The 16,317-nt window shown below is 42.6% G+C and overlaps 1 protein-coding gene across 3 annotated transcripts; it reads right to left on the minus strand.

The window, feature by feature from the left end:
• Positions 1-1,092: 1,092 nt before the first annotated feature.
• ZFAND5 (zinc finger AN1-type containing 5) lies at positions 1,093-15,953 on the minus strand. 3 transcript variants are annotated; one of them, XM_082300977.1, is made up of 6 exons: positions 15,694-15,953; positions 12,499-12,656; positions 11,979-12,090; positions 11,465-11,562; positions 2,986-3,111; positions 1,093-2,743 (listed from the first exon to the last, which is right to left on the minus strand). In XM_082300977.1, the coding sequence occupies exons 2-6, from the start codon at positions 12,647-12,649 to the stop codon at positions 2,595-2,597; spliced, it is 636 nt and encodes a 211-aa protein (XP_082157103.1). In that variant the 5' UTR covers positions 12,650-12,656; positions 15,694-15,953; the 3' UTR covers positions 1,093-2,594. The 3 variants fall into 3 exon arrangements, with proteins under 3 accessions (XP_082157103.1, XP_082157104.1, XP_082157105.1); XM_082300978.1 differs by lacking the exon at positions 15,694-15,953 and adding an exon at positions 14,445-14,601; XM_082300979.1 differs by lacking the exon at positions 15,694-15,953 and adding an exon at positions 13,701-13,845.
• Between the last annotated feature and the right edge of the window lie 364 nt (positions 15,954-16,317).

Genomic DNA, 16,317 nt, shown 5'->3' on the forward strand with positions numbered 1-16,317 from the left:
ACAAAGCTCTGGCCAGCTTGCAGACTTAACTTTGAGGACAGGCTCACACCCCATTTAAGTGTAATTTACATAATACAGTTCACAATTTCAGAGGAAAAAGAAGGACTTTTCATTTCGTACTTTCCTGTACAGACGTGACAAGATCAAGTATTTCAACAATGTTCACAAGTACAACCTTTGCACAGAAAAAGTCAGACTGAGACCACCATAATCATTAACTAACAGTATCAGTACTACTACCAGTCTTAAGCCACTCTAGCCAAGACAGTATCAAAACCAGACAGACAGTTCCTCAAACATCCAGCTACAGCGCATTCTCAGGTTCCAAAAAAAAAAAAAAAAAAGACAAACAACATCTTATTCTTATGGAGCCACTGACATCACTTTAATACAAAAGGTAGAAATACTGTAATTTTGGTGCTTTAAAGCAGTTCCATGATAAAGTCCTAAAATTTATCCAGGAAAATGAAGTCCCGGAGCACGCCTGTGTTCCCTTATTGGAGGTATACACACAGTGGCTGGAGTATTAACTTATCACGATGACTATCAGCTGACTGGTGGGATACACATTATCCATTTCTGATATAAGCAATTTTTATGGATTATCCGGTATTAAAGATGTCTTCCTCCATGGTAACATGTGCTCTGTACTGTGTCCTTTTCCTTCCCACTGGAATGCATAAACCAGGCATATTTAACACCTGTATTTGGTTGCTGACACTGACAGTAGTAACTGCCCAGGTCTGCTGGTTAAGATGTAAACAGAATAGTTTAGTCAGTGTACTGGCTCAATCACGACAGATCCACTGGAAATAAGTTTGAATTTTATTGCTAATATTTTCCTTTGCTCCCTTTAAAGCACATTGTTGTTTGCTGGCATTTTCGTCAGGTCATCAAGTAGTTACCTGTATTGCAGTTGCTCATGCAAGTTGTCTCAAGAGAAGTTGGTATATCCAAAGAAGGACATAGGCAAGCTCAAGTATACGACAACATCTGTAAGAACTTGTATTAAATTTTGCACTTGAGCGTCTGCAAGGTCACATTCTCATTACAGCAAGAACTAAAACCAATGAACTACCATAAAAGGAAGTATTTCCTTCTGTACATTATTTTTATTATTTACATAATACAATATAGCATAGATGCAGGGTAGCTTATGTGCAATACATAAATATGAACTATCTGTACATGTTTGCATATCTAATAACTCAGAAGTACAAAGTTAGAAGCGAAACCTGATGCTTTTAATAGTGAAGTAAAAACCAAGACTGAACACTGGCAACAAAAATCATGTCAGGAGTAGTGCCTTGTGTACATATGTAACTATTTACAGATGAGAACAGGCATTACCACAACACTAGTCTAAACCGTATTTGTTTATATAAAAAACACAAGTTTCATACATCACAAAAACCCCTTCCATTATAACACAGAAGTGATATATATTACCAGACAAGCATCAGTGAAGAATACTGCCTTTTCTAGAGTTGTTATTGTACAATGCCGTAAATAACGCAGCCCATGCAATACACCCAAGAACACTACAGTCCTATACCCAAGTACAATTAAAAATGATAAAGCAGCCCTCCAAGAGTTGTTCCAGCTACCATTTAAGTCTACAGCAGCCATGTTAGGTATGGTTTTCCATGCAGAACGGTGCAACTGTTACATTTAAAACTAGAAAAATTAATTCCTAATATTCTTCTGAACTTGGAACACACAGAACTTAAGTAGTACATGAATAATAAACTGCTCTAATACTTCAGCAACTTATTTAGATCTGTGTTGCTTGATAGAGATGCTGTGGTATGTCTAGAAACATTTGTAACTGTTTTTTGAAAACCAATCTTACAATATTGTGCTACACAACATTTTTAGCTATGCAAGGAAAAGCAGACAACTCTGTTGCAGGCCAGTTCATAAGCTCCTAACAGGACATTTCCTTTGGGAACTTTTTTTTCAAGATTCTAAAGTTCATATAATCTTTTCCAAAACAATTTCCTTCTCAAGTGTATCTGATTTTTTCCATTTTTCTCAGTGCAGTTGTTAAGTGACTTAAATATGGCATTGAAACTCATCTTACTAGGATGGTGGACCCCTCTACACAGCTCACATTCTGCTGGAAAACTAAAATGAAGTGTGGCAACTAAAAAGTAGAATGAGATTTTAAATGATAGAAGTAGACTGCCAACTGTTTTGATGTATCCTTCTCCAAAACAGGCATATAACATTAGCCGAACATTAAATACCTCATGCACATCTCAAAAGGCAGAGCTGCTGCACACATGCAGATTGCATACATCTGTTTGGCACATGTGAACTAGAGTCTGTCCTCTGTGCATGTGTATTCCTGTGCAGGTTTCTGATCATCCATCTATTCTGGGGAGGGCATATATATTTTCAAGGGCTGTATCTATCCAATTCTGCCTGTAACAACCACCTGAACATTTGAAGTATCATTTAGACAGACAGGACTAGAAGTAAAACTTTGGAAAACAAAGGAAAATGACCATGCACCTGCTCTTTTCATGTTTTTTAGGATGTATTGAAAAAAAAGCCCCACAAAAAGTCAGTCTTTTCATAAGCACATTAATTTATATTCTCTGAATTTTTTCAGCCACCACAACTGGATTCTCTTTTCTGATTTTTGCTGCAGCTTCTGCTTTGTAATCATATGGGCAGTTATGCTTGTCAGAGTAACGGTGAAGTCCACAAAACAGGTTTCCACATCGGCAGTCAAATCCTGTACACAGAAAAAGAAGCAACATTACTAGGAAGATTAGTTTTTAATTAAGGTATTAATTAAGGGTGCAGTCACTACAAAGAGGATATATTTGTCTACTATGACATAAAAATAAATGGTTGTACCAAGTTGTTTGAATTCTGAAGAAGCTTATAAGGTTAATAGAACACATATTTTATCAAGTTTTATCTAGCAAGAGGTAACTAATGCAAATTTTTTTAAAATTGTCAGTGTTCTCATACCTGTAAGGCCAACCTTCTTCCTGCACATGAAACATCTGTTCTTCTTTGGTTTCGGCAGTTCAGCACCTCTCTCTTCACCCTCTGAAGTACCAGGCTGAGAAACTGATGGGCTTGGTTGAGTAACAACTGTTAAAGCAAGCAAAGGAAATATGGGTGAAATTTGCTTTTTTTGACTTTATCTAAAGCAGTTCACTGAGACAGCAGCTAGGAAGCTGCTAATTCTGTGACAGATCCAGAACACACCTATAAAACACACAGTTCAAAAAAGCCCTCATTTAAATAACAAAGTGCAGATTTGCATTGCATATCAGTATTTTTTGTAGTTTATTCAGTTTTAGTGTTCAAGTAGGTACAGTCAAAATAAATACTTTCTCAATTGCCTCTTTAGACATCTTTAGAACATCTTTAGACACAGCTATTTTATTGAAAAAAAAAGGTTCCCCCCCTGAAATTTAGTTTTCTAAATTGATATCCTCTTCATATCCAAAACTGGAACTAAGGAAAGCTGAGAGATGCACTTGTACACCACTGTAATACCTGTTCTTGGCACAAGTTTGCTGAACACTCCCACAGTATGATAACATTTATCATAATGTCAATAACTACAGAATGCATTTCAGAATAAATGGAGTATATAAGCCTCAAGGACTTATTTGCAATCAACTTCATACAAATATGGTTTGTTAGTTGTGATTCTTTTGAATCAGTACTTGTTTTTCAAAACTGTGTTTGCACTGACACTCAAAGGTATTCTAAAAACACCCAGAAAACTTCACAGTTCACCTTACAACAAGAAAGGCCTCAGGTGAGACATCATAATCTAAACAAGATTTATAAGCAACAAACGCTCAGAAGGAAAAAGGAACCTTCAGTGCTCATCACCAAAAAATTTCATGCAGTAAAACAAATGGTTGCTAGTATTTTCTTGTACTTCTACATTATAGCAACAGCCCCAATGAACAACCAAGGTCATTTACAACCTGGGTTTTTTGTCACATCACAGATTTTTTATATATTTTCTTTTGTGAAAACAATTTTTTTTGATAAAGGTTTTCTAGATGAACAAATATGACACTCAGAACTTGTCTTTAAATCTTAAGAAAATTAGTGTTCAGTACCAGTTTGTCTACTTAAGAGTCTGTGACTAAAAACTGGCTTAACAACCAGCAGTATCACAAACTGAGTGTACCTGTTGAATGTTACGTGCCTTGGCTAACAGCCTTTAACTATGGCCTTAAAAAAAATAAAAAGACAAAACAACTCCCCAAAAGCATGGTCACATGCCTTTTTAAAGATTTGTTATATTGCTAGTTGGTTTCAAAATGAAATGCTAATTGTAAGCCAAGACAGATAAGTAAGAGGAACCAGAAACAGGTACATTGCAATTTGGTGTGTAGTTAGCTATGGGAAACTTCATCTACATCAGAACCAACTTAAAAACTGAGCTCTGGGAGCATGCATGCTGTTTCAGTCACATGCAAAAGAAAATGCAGAGGGGGGCAAATCAACAGTGACATAAAGTCACTCACAACATACATTAAGAGAAAACGGAAATGAGAAGAGAACCATTTATATCACTGCCTAACATGTATCAACAAGGAAGCAAAAATGAGAACAGCAACTCCCCAGGAATTACCAAGGCCAAGAGACAGCCTCGTAGAGCACCCTACCACAAAAAAAGGCCTCTGAGAACAAATGCATCTAGGGCAAATGTTACCAATTACTACAGGTATACTTTCATCTTTGCATCAAGAAACTGCAACAATGGCAGCCCACAACCTGTACAGTGATGAAAGTGATCCTAAGAAACTGCAGCAGCACATTTCCTGAAAGGGCTGCTGAACTGGATCCTTCCCCCATAACTAAAATATCTTCCAAGGAGGAAAAGCAGTACACAACATGCAGTAATGGTCACTAGAAGGTACCAAGACAAGAGGGAACAAAGTTCCCTAAATCCAAACTAAAACTAAATTACTCTCCATGAACAAAGGATTCTCCTATTATTTTATGCCAGCAGATTTAAGTCTGATTTGTTTTTATGATGTTCAATGTTCAATGTTCATAAATGTGCTTCTGAGTGATGGCTAGGACAGAAGAAAAAGCTGCCTATCTTGCCCCCTAAAGCACAGAACAAAACTCCTTTTTCTTCAACCTGTAGATGAAAAATATTGAAAATTGTAGTTTTTCCGACATGACATCAGGAGCTCATGTAAATCAAAATACTGTTCTTACAATTGCTTGTCACAAAAGGCTTCCTTTAACACAAAGGACAAATCCAACTGGGCAATTTGTACAATTCCAGTCCTCAAGATATCCAATTAAATTCATGTCAGAAATCACACAGTGTTAATCAAAGTGCTCTAAAGTGATTTCTGTATCACCACAGAACAGGTAGCTGAAAAAATGCTGACAGCTGGAAAATAGTTGTTACTGGTAGCTGTAGACCTGGTTCCTCAGTAACAGTGTTCAGATGAAGCAAATTTGTCACCACTAAAACACCTCACCACTGCAAAAGAGCTGCTACTGGCATGCATGCACATTCTCATCCTGATCTCCAAACTGGAGAAACATGGATTTTAAGGATGGACTATGTGGTGGATGTGGAATTTACCGGATGGACGCAGCCAGAGAGGTGTGGTCAATGGCTCTATGTCCAGGTGCAGACTGGTGACAAGTGGTGTCCCTCAAGGCTCTGTCTTAGGACCCCTGCTCTTGAATATCTCCATCAGTTACACAGACAGTGGGATTAAGTGCACCTTCAGCATGAAGGAGGGGATGCCACACAGGGAGAACTGGACAAACTTGAGAAATGGGCTCGTGAGAACTCAAGCAATTCAACAAGTCCAAGTGCAAGGTGCTGCACCTGGGTTGGAGTAACCCCAGACATGAGGACACACAGTGTGGCTCACTGAGATCCCTCTACAGAGAAGGACTTGTGGATTCTTCTGGATGAAAAACTGGACATGAGCTAGGAGTGTGTGCTGGCAGCCCAGAAAGCCAACTGCATACAAATAGGAGTCAGCACATCAAGGGAGGGGATTCTGTCCATCTACTCTACTCCTGCCAGACCCCACCTGGAGTGCTGAATCCAGCTCTGGGGTCTTCAGCACAGGAAAGATGTGAAGTCAGGTAAACACCAGAGGAGGAACACAAAGATGCTCAGGGGGCTGAAGCACCTCTCCTACGAAGACAGGCTGAGATGGGGTTGCTCAGCATGGAGATGACAAGGCTCTGGGAACCTCATTGAAGCCTTCCAAGCTTAGAGAGCTTACAAAACAAGGATAGATTTATGCATGGGCAGACAGTGATAGGACCAGGAGAAACACTTCTGAATTACAAGAGAGAATTATATTAGATATTAGGCAGAAATTCCTTACTCCGTGAGTAGTGATGCACAGGAACACAGGGGTTGGAATGAGATGATGTATAAAGCCCTTTCCCCCCCAAACGGTTCCATGGTTCTATGTAGCCCTCACCATTACCTTGGTCATGTCCCTTCCCATCTCTGGCTCCAAAGATTTACTTCGCTTGAATTTTACCAGATCAGTTCTCCTACTACAATGCCAAAAACATTAGGCACAACTGATTTTCAGAACTGGGTAGGCTTTTATTAACTAGTATTTTGGCCTTAAATGATTGCCTGTAGGCACTATAAGATGCATTCCCATCATGCCCAAGGACAACTATTATCCTAGCAAATTAATGATAAACTAACATAATTGAAGTACTGGAGGTGGGTGCCTGAAAAACTCCACACAAATACAGGCACTTCATCATGAATTTGGGAAAATTTCCTTCAAATGTAGCCTAAAGATAAGATCCATGAGGAGCAGCAAGGCCACTGATGGAAACAGCCACATGACGAAGTAAAATAGCTGCTCAACCTACATGCAGAAAGGTTCTACAAACTGGGGAATAAAGTTCTTCTTGGACCCCAAATTATTAAATCACAGTGACTACATGGGACTGCCACTCAAAATTGAAAACCACTCTAAGAAAAGAATGTTTAAAGCTGTCAGTAGTTTTTCTTATACAAAACAGTACAGCTGCTTCAAAAAAAGCATGTGTATTATCAGTATTACAGAGATTTCACACTGGAAAGGAATGAATATGATGTTTTGGTTGAAAAAAACATGCTGATAAATCAGTGCTATTTTCTAACATTCCCCATATCAAAAGTAACCAAAAAGGGATATAAAAGTAAAAGAATAAAGTTTTTAGAAGCTTCTCTGACTAAAGAAAAATTCACCAAAATAAGATCTAAACACCTTAAACTTCAAGGATAACGGGCACAAATTCTTGAAAGCATAGGAAAAAAAATTGATTTACGGACTGTGACTTGATGAAGCTAACTGCCAACTCCCACCATTGAAGAAATGGAAAAAACAAAACAAGACAGGTAGAAGGTAAACTCAGAAGTCATCCAAAAGACATTAGATGCATTTCCACAGTTCTGGAGCTGAAACATAGTAGTAGTAGTAGTAGTAGAAGTACTAGAAACAATACAGTCCTTATGCTGCAGCCAATGCCAGCTGGCTCCAGGACAGTTGTGTCACTGGCCAAGGCTGGGCCAATCAGAAATGATGGTTATGGGCCACTCTTCCATGGGTGCTCCCAGGCTGGAGTAGCCTGTCCTTGAAGGACTGCACCTCTGGAAGAGCAACCCATATTGCAGCAGTTTGAGGGGGACTGTTGCCTGTGGGATGGACTCACATCGCAGCAGTTCTCGGGGAGCTGCTGCTCGTGAAATAGACTCATGTTGGAGAAGTTCATGGAGAACTCTCTTCAGTAGGAGGGACCCCATGATGCAGCAAGGGAACAACTTCTCCCTCTGAGCAGGAGGAGCCTGAAGTGACGAACTGACCACAACCCCCATTCCCTGACTATGGGGTAGGAGGTAGAGCTGGAAGGAGGGAGGAGTGGGGGGAAGGTGATTTTAAGGTCTGTTTTTACTTCTCATTATCCTGTTCTGAATTTGTTAGTGTAATAAATCAATTTCATATCTCTAATTACAACCTGCTTTGCCCATGATGGTATTTGACGAGGGATCTCTCCCAGTCCTTCTCTCAACCCATTAAGCCTTAGTTAAATTTTCTCTCCTCTGTCCAGCTGCAGAGGGGAGTGAGTGAGCAGCTTTAGTGGGTGCCTGGCATCTGGCTCAAGTCACCCCACAACAAGTGGTTACTATTAATCCAACTCTATCTCTTTTACACATCTTTTATTTCCACTTGAATATCTGCTAAAATAATAATAAACCAAACAGAAAAGGGTCCACCATGCTTCACCCACTTGGTGGATATACTGCTCTAATAGCATAACACATAGAAAAGAAAGAAGTTCACTAAGTTTTGCATTTAATTCCTGCAACTTAGCAGGGCAAAAAAAGGAACTATGAATCATATTTCTAGAATACTTTGGGTACAGTCTGTCTTCACTCCTTAAAATGTGTAAAAGCTTATCAAAATCCTATAAAATGTATTTTTTTAAATAGCACCCATTTATGAATTTGACGACATAAAGGTCCCCCTGTGGGGGACCCATGCTGGAGCAGCCTGCCCATGAAGCACTGCACCCCATGAAGAGTGACCCATGCAGGATTCATGGAAAACTGGTGCTTGTCAGATGGGCTCATGCTGGAGAAGTTCATGGGGAACAATCTCCCATGGGAGGGACCCCACTCCAGAGCAGGGTGAAGACTCCTCTCCCTGAGTAGCAGCAGAAACGTGTCATGAACTGACCTAACCCCCTGTGAGCTACTGGGGAAGAAGTAGAGCTGGGAAGGAAGGAGGCACGAGGGGAAGGTTTTTTTTAAGATCTGTTTTTACTTCTCATTATTCTGCTCTGATTTTGTTAATAATAAACTCCATATCTCTAATTCAAATCTGTTTTGCCTGTGATGGTATTTGGTGAGTGATCTCTCCCCATCCTTATCTCAACCCATGAACCCCTCATTTTATTTTCTCTCCCCTGTCCAGCTGTGGAGGGGAGTGAGAGTGATGCTTTGGTGGGTGCCTGGCATTCAGTCAGAATCAGCCCACTACAACAAGTTACAAGAAAACAACAATGCGAGTTACCTAGTTACATCCACCATGCCTTTCTTCAAATGTTAAGATACAATTAATTGTCTTAGCACCAGGTTTGTTCTGAAGGTGCATCCAGGTTGTAACCTCAACCTGCACCAAGAAGAAAAAACCCAAAACCCCCCAAAAAATCAAGAAAAACAAGCTCATCAAACTTAATTGTTTAATTTTTTTCTCAACTCCTCCACCTTCTAGTCAGTTGTTTCAATTCCAAAAGCAAACAAATATAATTTTACGCTATAGACTACAAAAAAAAAAATTAGTTTACCAGATGTAATCCTTCTTTTAAACTTTCTAACTTTTAAGGGAAACATACAAAATTTCTTTTGCCAATGAACATCTGGCAGAAGAGCATGTGACTTCATACTGTTGAAGATACAGTTCATGGTCTATTATCTGGTTATGAAATTGTTCCTAGCGTCAGGCTATGCTTACAGCTACACTGTGTTTCACTAACTCCATGATTGCATTATCTTAGAGAATCACACCTCAAAGTATGTATTAACTTTTGTTGCTATTAGGTGATTATTTACCATTGTTCCAGTTTGCCCTTTAGAGACCAACACATAATGGATGCTACTGGAAAAAAGGAAGATAAAAAAATCTGTCTAGTCCAGACCCACCAGGAACTTTTTTTTATAAAAAGTCTAGGCCAGCTTCTCTTGCCTGCAAGACACAGAGTAATGTACCACTGAATATAGCCAACACCTGTTAATTTAAGATGTCCAACAAACTCTAAGAATAGTATATAAGGACATTATCTTATGCTGTCCAGGATCTGTGCCAAGCAATAACACTTAAAAGAGAGCTTGGGCATTAGAGCAGCTGAGGCTGCCTCACAAATTTACAGGTATGGTCTCTCAGGAGGTAGCTTAGTTCTTCAAGTTTTTTCAAGAGGCATTTAATTTTCCTGGTAGTTTTTCCAATCATCTCTACACAAGCCTGTGACAGCTTTTACTGGTTTTAACCTCTGAGATAATTTACCACAATTCGTGTCTTTGAGCTGCTTTGGATTTTTTCCCCCCATTCTAATCAATAGTGAGCTGTGTGACCTAACATACAGCTGACCTGAAAAACAGGCTATATATCAAAAGTAACTATTCTTTGCAGCTGGCAAAATGACAACAGTTCTAAGAAAAGTAAAATCACCTATTACTTCCTCACTACTACCATTTTATGTATTCCTATTTCCTTCTTGACACATTCCAGTGGGATTTCATAACATGGCACAATGGGTTAGTGAATATTGTAGCAAAGTCTAAATTACTTTTCAGTCACATAATGAAAGCCTCTTCAGATGACATCAGTTAAAGAAATTTAGTAATTGCAAAAATTCCCTCTCAGTCCATACATAATGAAAAATGCAATATATTGTATAACTGTACTTCAGTTCGTTAACCTTGACTTAGCATGACTTATGAAAATGGTAAAACCCCCTGTGCAAATACCAAGCAATTAAACACCAAGAGGCCAATCAGCCTGTGTTGGCAAAGATATAACTAGATAAGAATCACTTTGATACAGTGCTGAGTAGCATCTGCTGCCATTTTCATCTCACTGACTTCAAAACTGAAAAATGGATTTTATCTTCAGCTTGAGTGAATAGACTTCCTACTGAACATCAGCTTTCAGTTTTTAAAACTGTTTTAGAACTGGTAAATTAAATAAAAAAGTCTGGGTTTGCTAAAGTACAAAACAAGTGCGTTACAATATCCATTTGAACAAACTGGTATGAATTCAATTGTTCACTGGTTAGGTTAAGCAAGCTGCCCCTCTCTCTGCCTCACTCCAAGAAATGGTTTACACGTTTTACTACTCCAGCTGCAATTATCTAACAGCAAGAGAATAAACAGTTAAACAGACAATTCATGCACAGCAATTAAATGCAACTATCCTGTGTCCCTGAAACAATGCATTGGTTATATCTACTGATTACTCAATTAGTTCAAGAACCCTAAGCAACTTCTGTTAATGTTTTTAAACCACATATTGTCCCTTCCCCCACAGCCCCACTCCTCTGTTGAATGGAATTTATTAAGCACCCTTCTCCAAATACAAGCCATTTTGCCTGCCATGAGTCAGCTGGAATCCCAACAGTTTGACTTCAAAACCGAACACCTTAACCTAATGGAATTTTAGAGTACCTCACTTCTAAAAACCAATGTTCGGGATCTAAAAACACCCTGGTAAGTGTCAATTTTTTTACTAACAATTAACATATATTTTTAAAGCTGTTCTGGAACTAGTCCTTTTTCTTGATTCTGAGGAGACAAGACTCAAAAGCATCCTAAACACATTTCTCAAGACTATCGCAACAGGAGATGGCTACTCAGAAAGTAAACAAACCTTCCACCCATATTAAGTCACTGGTTGTGCCCAGTGTCACTCTGAGAACATACCTGGCTCAGTCTCTGTTTTCGGTGTTAAGTCGTCTTCTCTTGAAATGCTCATTTCTGTCATTTGCTGCGTTACAGGCAAAGCGGCAACAGGCACATTTCTGTTTAAGCACAGCGGAACACATAATTTACATCAGTTTTATGTTCCTAATAAAAGCTTTAACTGTCCAGACCCATTAATGAACTATTGGTGCAGTTACTACTGATATGTTTTCCAGACCTATGCTTCTACTATCTTCAAAACACACTTCTTTACTCTATTTTGGTTTCCCTAGAAGAAAACAGGTGAGCCTGTAACAAATTATTTCTGTAGATAAATAAAACCCATTCTTTTTACTGCAGCTCTACAACACCAAATATTTGAATGATTTTTCAATTTACATGGATTCATAGAGCCCTGTCAGGTCACCGGTCCTTTTTCCTCTGCAGACACTCACTGCAATAGGGGAGGGTTGCTGCAGGCTGTTCCTGCACACTCACAGCTCATTCAACCCTCACAGTACAACCTTAATTTTACCTTGTTTTTTCAGATGTGCTGCCAGCAGCACCTTCACAGTTGTTTAAGCTAGTGTCTGGTCTCTGTGCAGATGAAGATTCTGAGGTAGGACTGTTTGAACCATTGGTTGTTCCTATGTAACAAGAATTTGACAAGTTATGAACAAATTGCAGAAAACACATTAATCAAATAGTCTCCTATACAGCTATGAACTGTCTGCATACAATCTTCACTGCTACTGCTTATTACTTTTTACTTAAAGACACTTTTTACTTAACCAAAATACAGATTGCGTAAGAAAATGCTAACAGAAGAGGCTAAGTGGGAAAGCAAGTTATGGTTGAATGCCAAGCAAACCAGAACACATTACACAGAAATGTATTTTTATCTTTACTGTGCTTTAAAGTAGTATTGAATATTCATTCTTTCAGTTCAGCTTTCAAAAGTCCTCCTAAAAAATGTTCTAGTATTCCTTGTAATTCTCTGTACATTTTAATTTAAAAGAAATAAAGAAGCCCCCAACAACTCCCCACACCCTTACCCATTGGGCTGATTCTACCACTATTCTGCTGTCGCTGAAGATGTTCTTTGTAGCAAACAGAACACATCCCATTTGTCCTAGGATTTCCATAAAATCCACATCCTGTACTACACAGCATAGGCCCTGGGGTCTGGTTTGTCTCCTGAGTCATCTCGATGCTGTAAATAAAACCAAAAACTGCATTAGGAGCTGGCATGCCACCAAAATCAATTACAGGGTTAAAAGTATTAAGAATTAAAAGAATTATAAGAATGTCTGCTCACCCTGCCCTACCAAGTGATATCATTCTTAAAGAGGGTTATTGAATGTTAATATACTGTTCAAGACTGCAATTTATTGCTAAGCAACATCATTATGAACTTTTAAGACAAGAAAAAGTGTCATCATACTAATACTGAGAAATAATATACTTGAAATAATATACTGAGAAATAATACACTGGGCACTGAGCTGCATGTACAGGTTAATTTAATTTGACAGCCAAAAAAACCTCCTTATGTACCAACCTCTGAGCACTAACAGGGATATGCAGAATAAGTAAGACCAAGTTCACACTCAAAGCAGTTCTGGCAAATAATATAGCTTATTTTTCCTTGACTCCAGCAGAGTCAAGCGACTCCAGAAGAAGAGCCCTGCTTTTTTAGTGCCAATTTCATATAATTTTGAAGCTAATTCCACTATCAGCAGTACTTACTCTCACAATACTCTTCCAAGGGAAATAACACTAACAACTCCAAACTGTTGAGTATGTTCTATTACATAGCTTACACATTTACAAAAGACAAAACCCCTTCTCTAATCAAGTTTTATAAAGACTTCTAAGCCTCTCAGAGGCAGTCAGTGCTAACTTTTGCAATGAACCGCATGTTGGACGTAAGGTTTTCACCTTCACTGCCTGTTAACCTCTGCAAAGCAAGGTTAGTAGAAAACTGCACAGCAGCCAAATCCTTGATTCCCAAGGGCAATAAAACTGGAACACAGCAATCATGCATTTGCTACAAATTGAGGACATGTAATAATATTGCACTAAAATTCAAATTTAGTAGAAGCTGTTCATATGGCATCTGAAGACATTTTAGTATGAACTTTAGATTGCTGTTTTCCTACTCAGAAACTGTCACAGTAAGAGATATTTGACAGCTGACACTTGCCAGAAGTCAAAAATGCCAAAAGTGAATTCATTACAGCATATAGAAAAATACCTCTAATTAAGAGAGCCCACACTGCAAGTAGTAAACTTATGTTTCCCTAGCACCACAACTGCAACTGTGCCTTTAGCTAAACTAAACTTCTGGGATCACAGTAAACCAAAACCAGGAGAAAGTAAACAAGCAAAATTCATCCTGCCTGCTGGTGGTCACAGGACCCAATTTTCCAGGTATAAATAGCTGTACTATTTATAGCTTTGTAACACCTTCCAGGTATAAATAGCGTCCTTTCTGGCTACAACACAGCTTCACACTTATTCTGATACAATTTAACAGCCAAACACACCAGTCAAGGGACCTAGAAAAAAAGCCTGACCCACCTAGAAAAAATCTAAAAAAAAATCTTCTTATCTGTATTGTAGACCAATGTCTAGATAATACAAAAAAAGACTACTTCTGCCCTTTTTATTACTAACCAGCTAAGACCAACATGCTATCAAACACGCTGCCAACATCAAGTGACCTGCTTAACTTTCAAGTTAGTGTGCTAAAACAAATTTCACCACTTACTAAACGTTGCTTTAGGAGCCACCTCTAACATCCTAATACAAACTAGACACTCAGCAGCTCCTTTGGTCTGCACAGTCTTCCACTACTTGAAATGCATGCCCCTAACGGAACGATCAAGTCGTTCCTACCCATCGCTGAACAAGCCGTGCTTTTCCAGTGTCCGGGAGGTGGCCCGGGTTTCATCCCCGTTCCCTTCCAAAGCTCCTCCCGACAGTGGGAACCCCTTACCGCAGCTCTGCGCCGGGCGCACGGGCGGCAGAGGAGCCCCGGGCTGCCCGCTCGGCGGTGCCGCTGCCGCCGCGGTGGGTCGGTCACATGGGCTGACGAGCGCCGGCGCTTCCGCCTGTCAGGCGGCGGCGTGACGGGGCCGGGAAGCCCGGCCGCCCCCGCCGCCCGCTGAAGTCAGTCCCTATTTATATCTCCCGCAGGCCGCCGGCTCCGGCGGGAGGAGGCGCCGGCGAAATCCGACTGCCTTCCAGGCGGGAGCGGGGAGAGCGGGTGCCGACCTGCAGCCCAGAAAATGCGGCATCACCAGCCCGCCGCCTTCCGCGATCGGGGCCCTGGGGCAACCATCGCTCCACAAATGCGCCCCGCAACCCCGGGCGGGTGGGGTTACACCCAACCGCTCCTCTTCGAGAGGAGGAAAAAAGATAATTGAAAAAGGTCTCCTTCCACCAGCACCCTCGCAGTCACCAGCCCAGCTCGCGGGAAGGGGCGCGTAAAATCCCGTTAGCGACGCCGGCCGCACACCTCAGTCACCCCTGGGCGCCGAGGCCATGGCCGTGCCTCCTCCGTCCCACCGGGCAATGCCACACTGGCGGCGTAACGACAAAAACGAGGGCCCCGACGCGTGCGGAAACCAGCCCCAAAACCCGGGCACTGCGTTAGCAACGGGCTCACTAACCTGAATACCCAATTGCCTCAACATCCTCCTCCTGAAAAAGGATCACGATCAAACGCGAGAAGCACAGGAACAAAACAAAAGGAGAATGTACAAGACCTGCGGGGGTCACTCGCCGCTCACGGCCGCGCTCACGGCCGTCGCTACGGGGGACCCGAACCAGCACTGGGCGCTCCCCAGGCGGGTGCAGTCCGGCGGCTGACTCAGACAAAGGGGGGGGCCCTGCCAAGCGCCCGCAGTGCCGCGTCCCCCCACTGCGTCCCCCACCCCCTCCACCTCCTTCGACACCCGGACACAAAAGATTCGCGAGGCTGCCGGGCTGAGGAGCGGTGGCACCGGGGGGGGATGTCCGGCCGGGCCGCTGCTCGCAAGCGCCTGAGTCACGCTCGGCCTCGCCGCCGCCAGGCCCCACGCCGCCGCCAGCCACAGGAACCTCATTGTTTCGCCACCTGCGTTGCCCCGCACCGGCCGCAGTGGGGACCGAACGGAACGAAGCCGCCGAAGAGGAGGCCCGGGCACACGCCGCCACGGTGAAGGCCCCGCGGAGCCCAGCCCAGCCTGCCATCCCTCACCCACCTGTTCCCGGCGGGGGCCACAAACCCCGCGGCGGGTGCTGGAGAACGCGCCGCGGATAGCTCCGGGCGGCTGCGGGGAGAGCGGAGGTTGCGGAGGGCGCCGGGCTGGCGGCCGCGCCGCCGCCGCTTCGCTCCTTTGTTCCCGCAGCGGCAGCGGCGGCCGTGTCGGCAGCGGCGCGAGGCGGGACCCGCCGTGCGTGGAAGGCGGGCGGCGGGAAAGCGCTGGAGGAGGGTGAGTGGGGAGGGGGAAGAAGAAGACGGCGGCGAGGAGGAGGAGGAGGAATAGTAGAAGAAGGAGGAGGAGGAGGAGGAGGAGGAGGAGGAGGAGGAGGAGGGAGGAGCCCAGCCCGCCCGGCGGACGCGGCTCCTCCCCCTGCCCGCCCGCCGGTGCATGCGTGCTGCCGCCCTGCGCTCCGCCCGTTGCCGCTCTGGGGCGGGGCGGTCTCCGCCCCGCGCCGGCCGTTCCCAGGGGGCCCCGTCACGAAGCGCGGGAGCCCCGGGCGGGGAAGGAGCTGCGGGCCGGGCGGTGCGGGCTCCGCGCTGGCGGAGCGCCTGCTCACCACTAGGTGTCAGGGGGACTGCGGCACATCGAGGCTTAGAGAACCTGGGTTGCCTTGAAAATACA

Source organism: Coloeus monedula (genome assembly GCF_965178545.1).
Source record: "Coloeus monedula genome assembly, chromosome: Z".
In the NCBI taxonomy this organism is placed as follows: domain Eukaryota; kingdom Metazoa; phylum Chordata; class Aves; order Passeriformes; family Corvidae; genus Coloeus; species Coloeus monedula.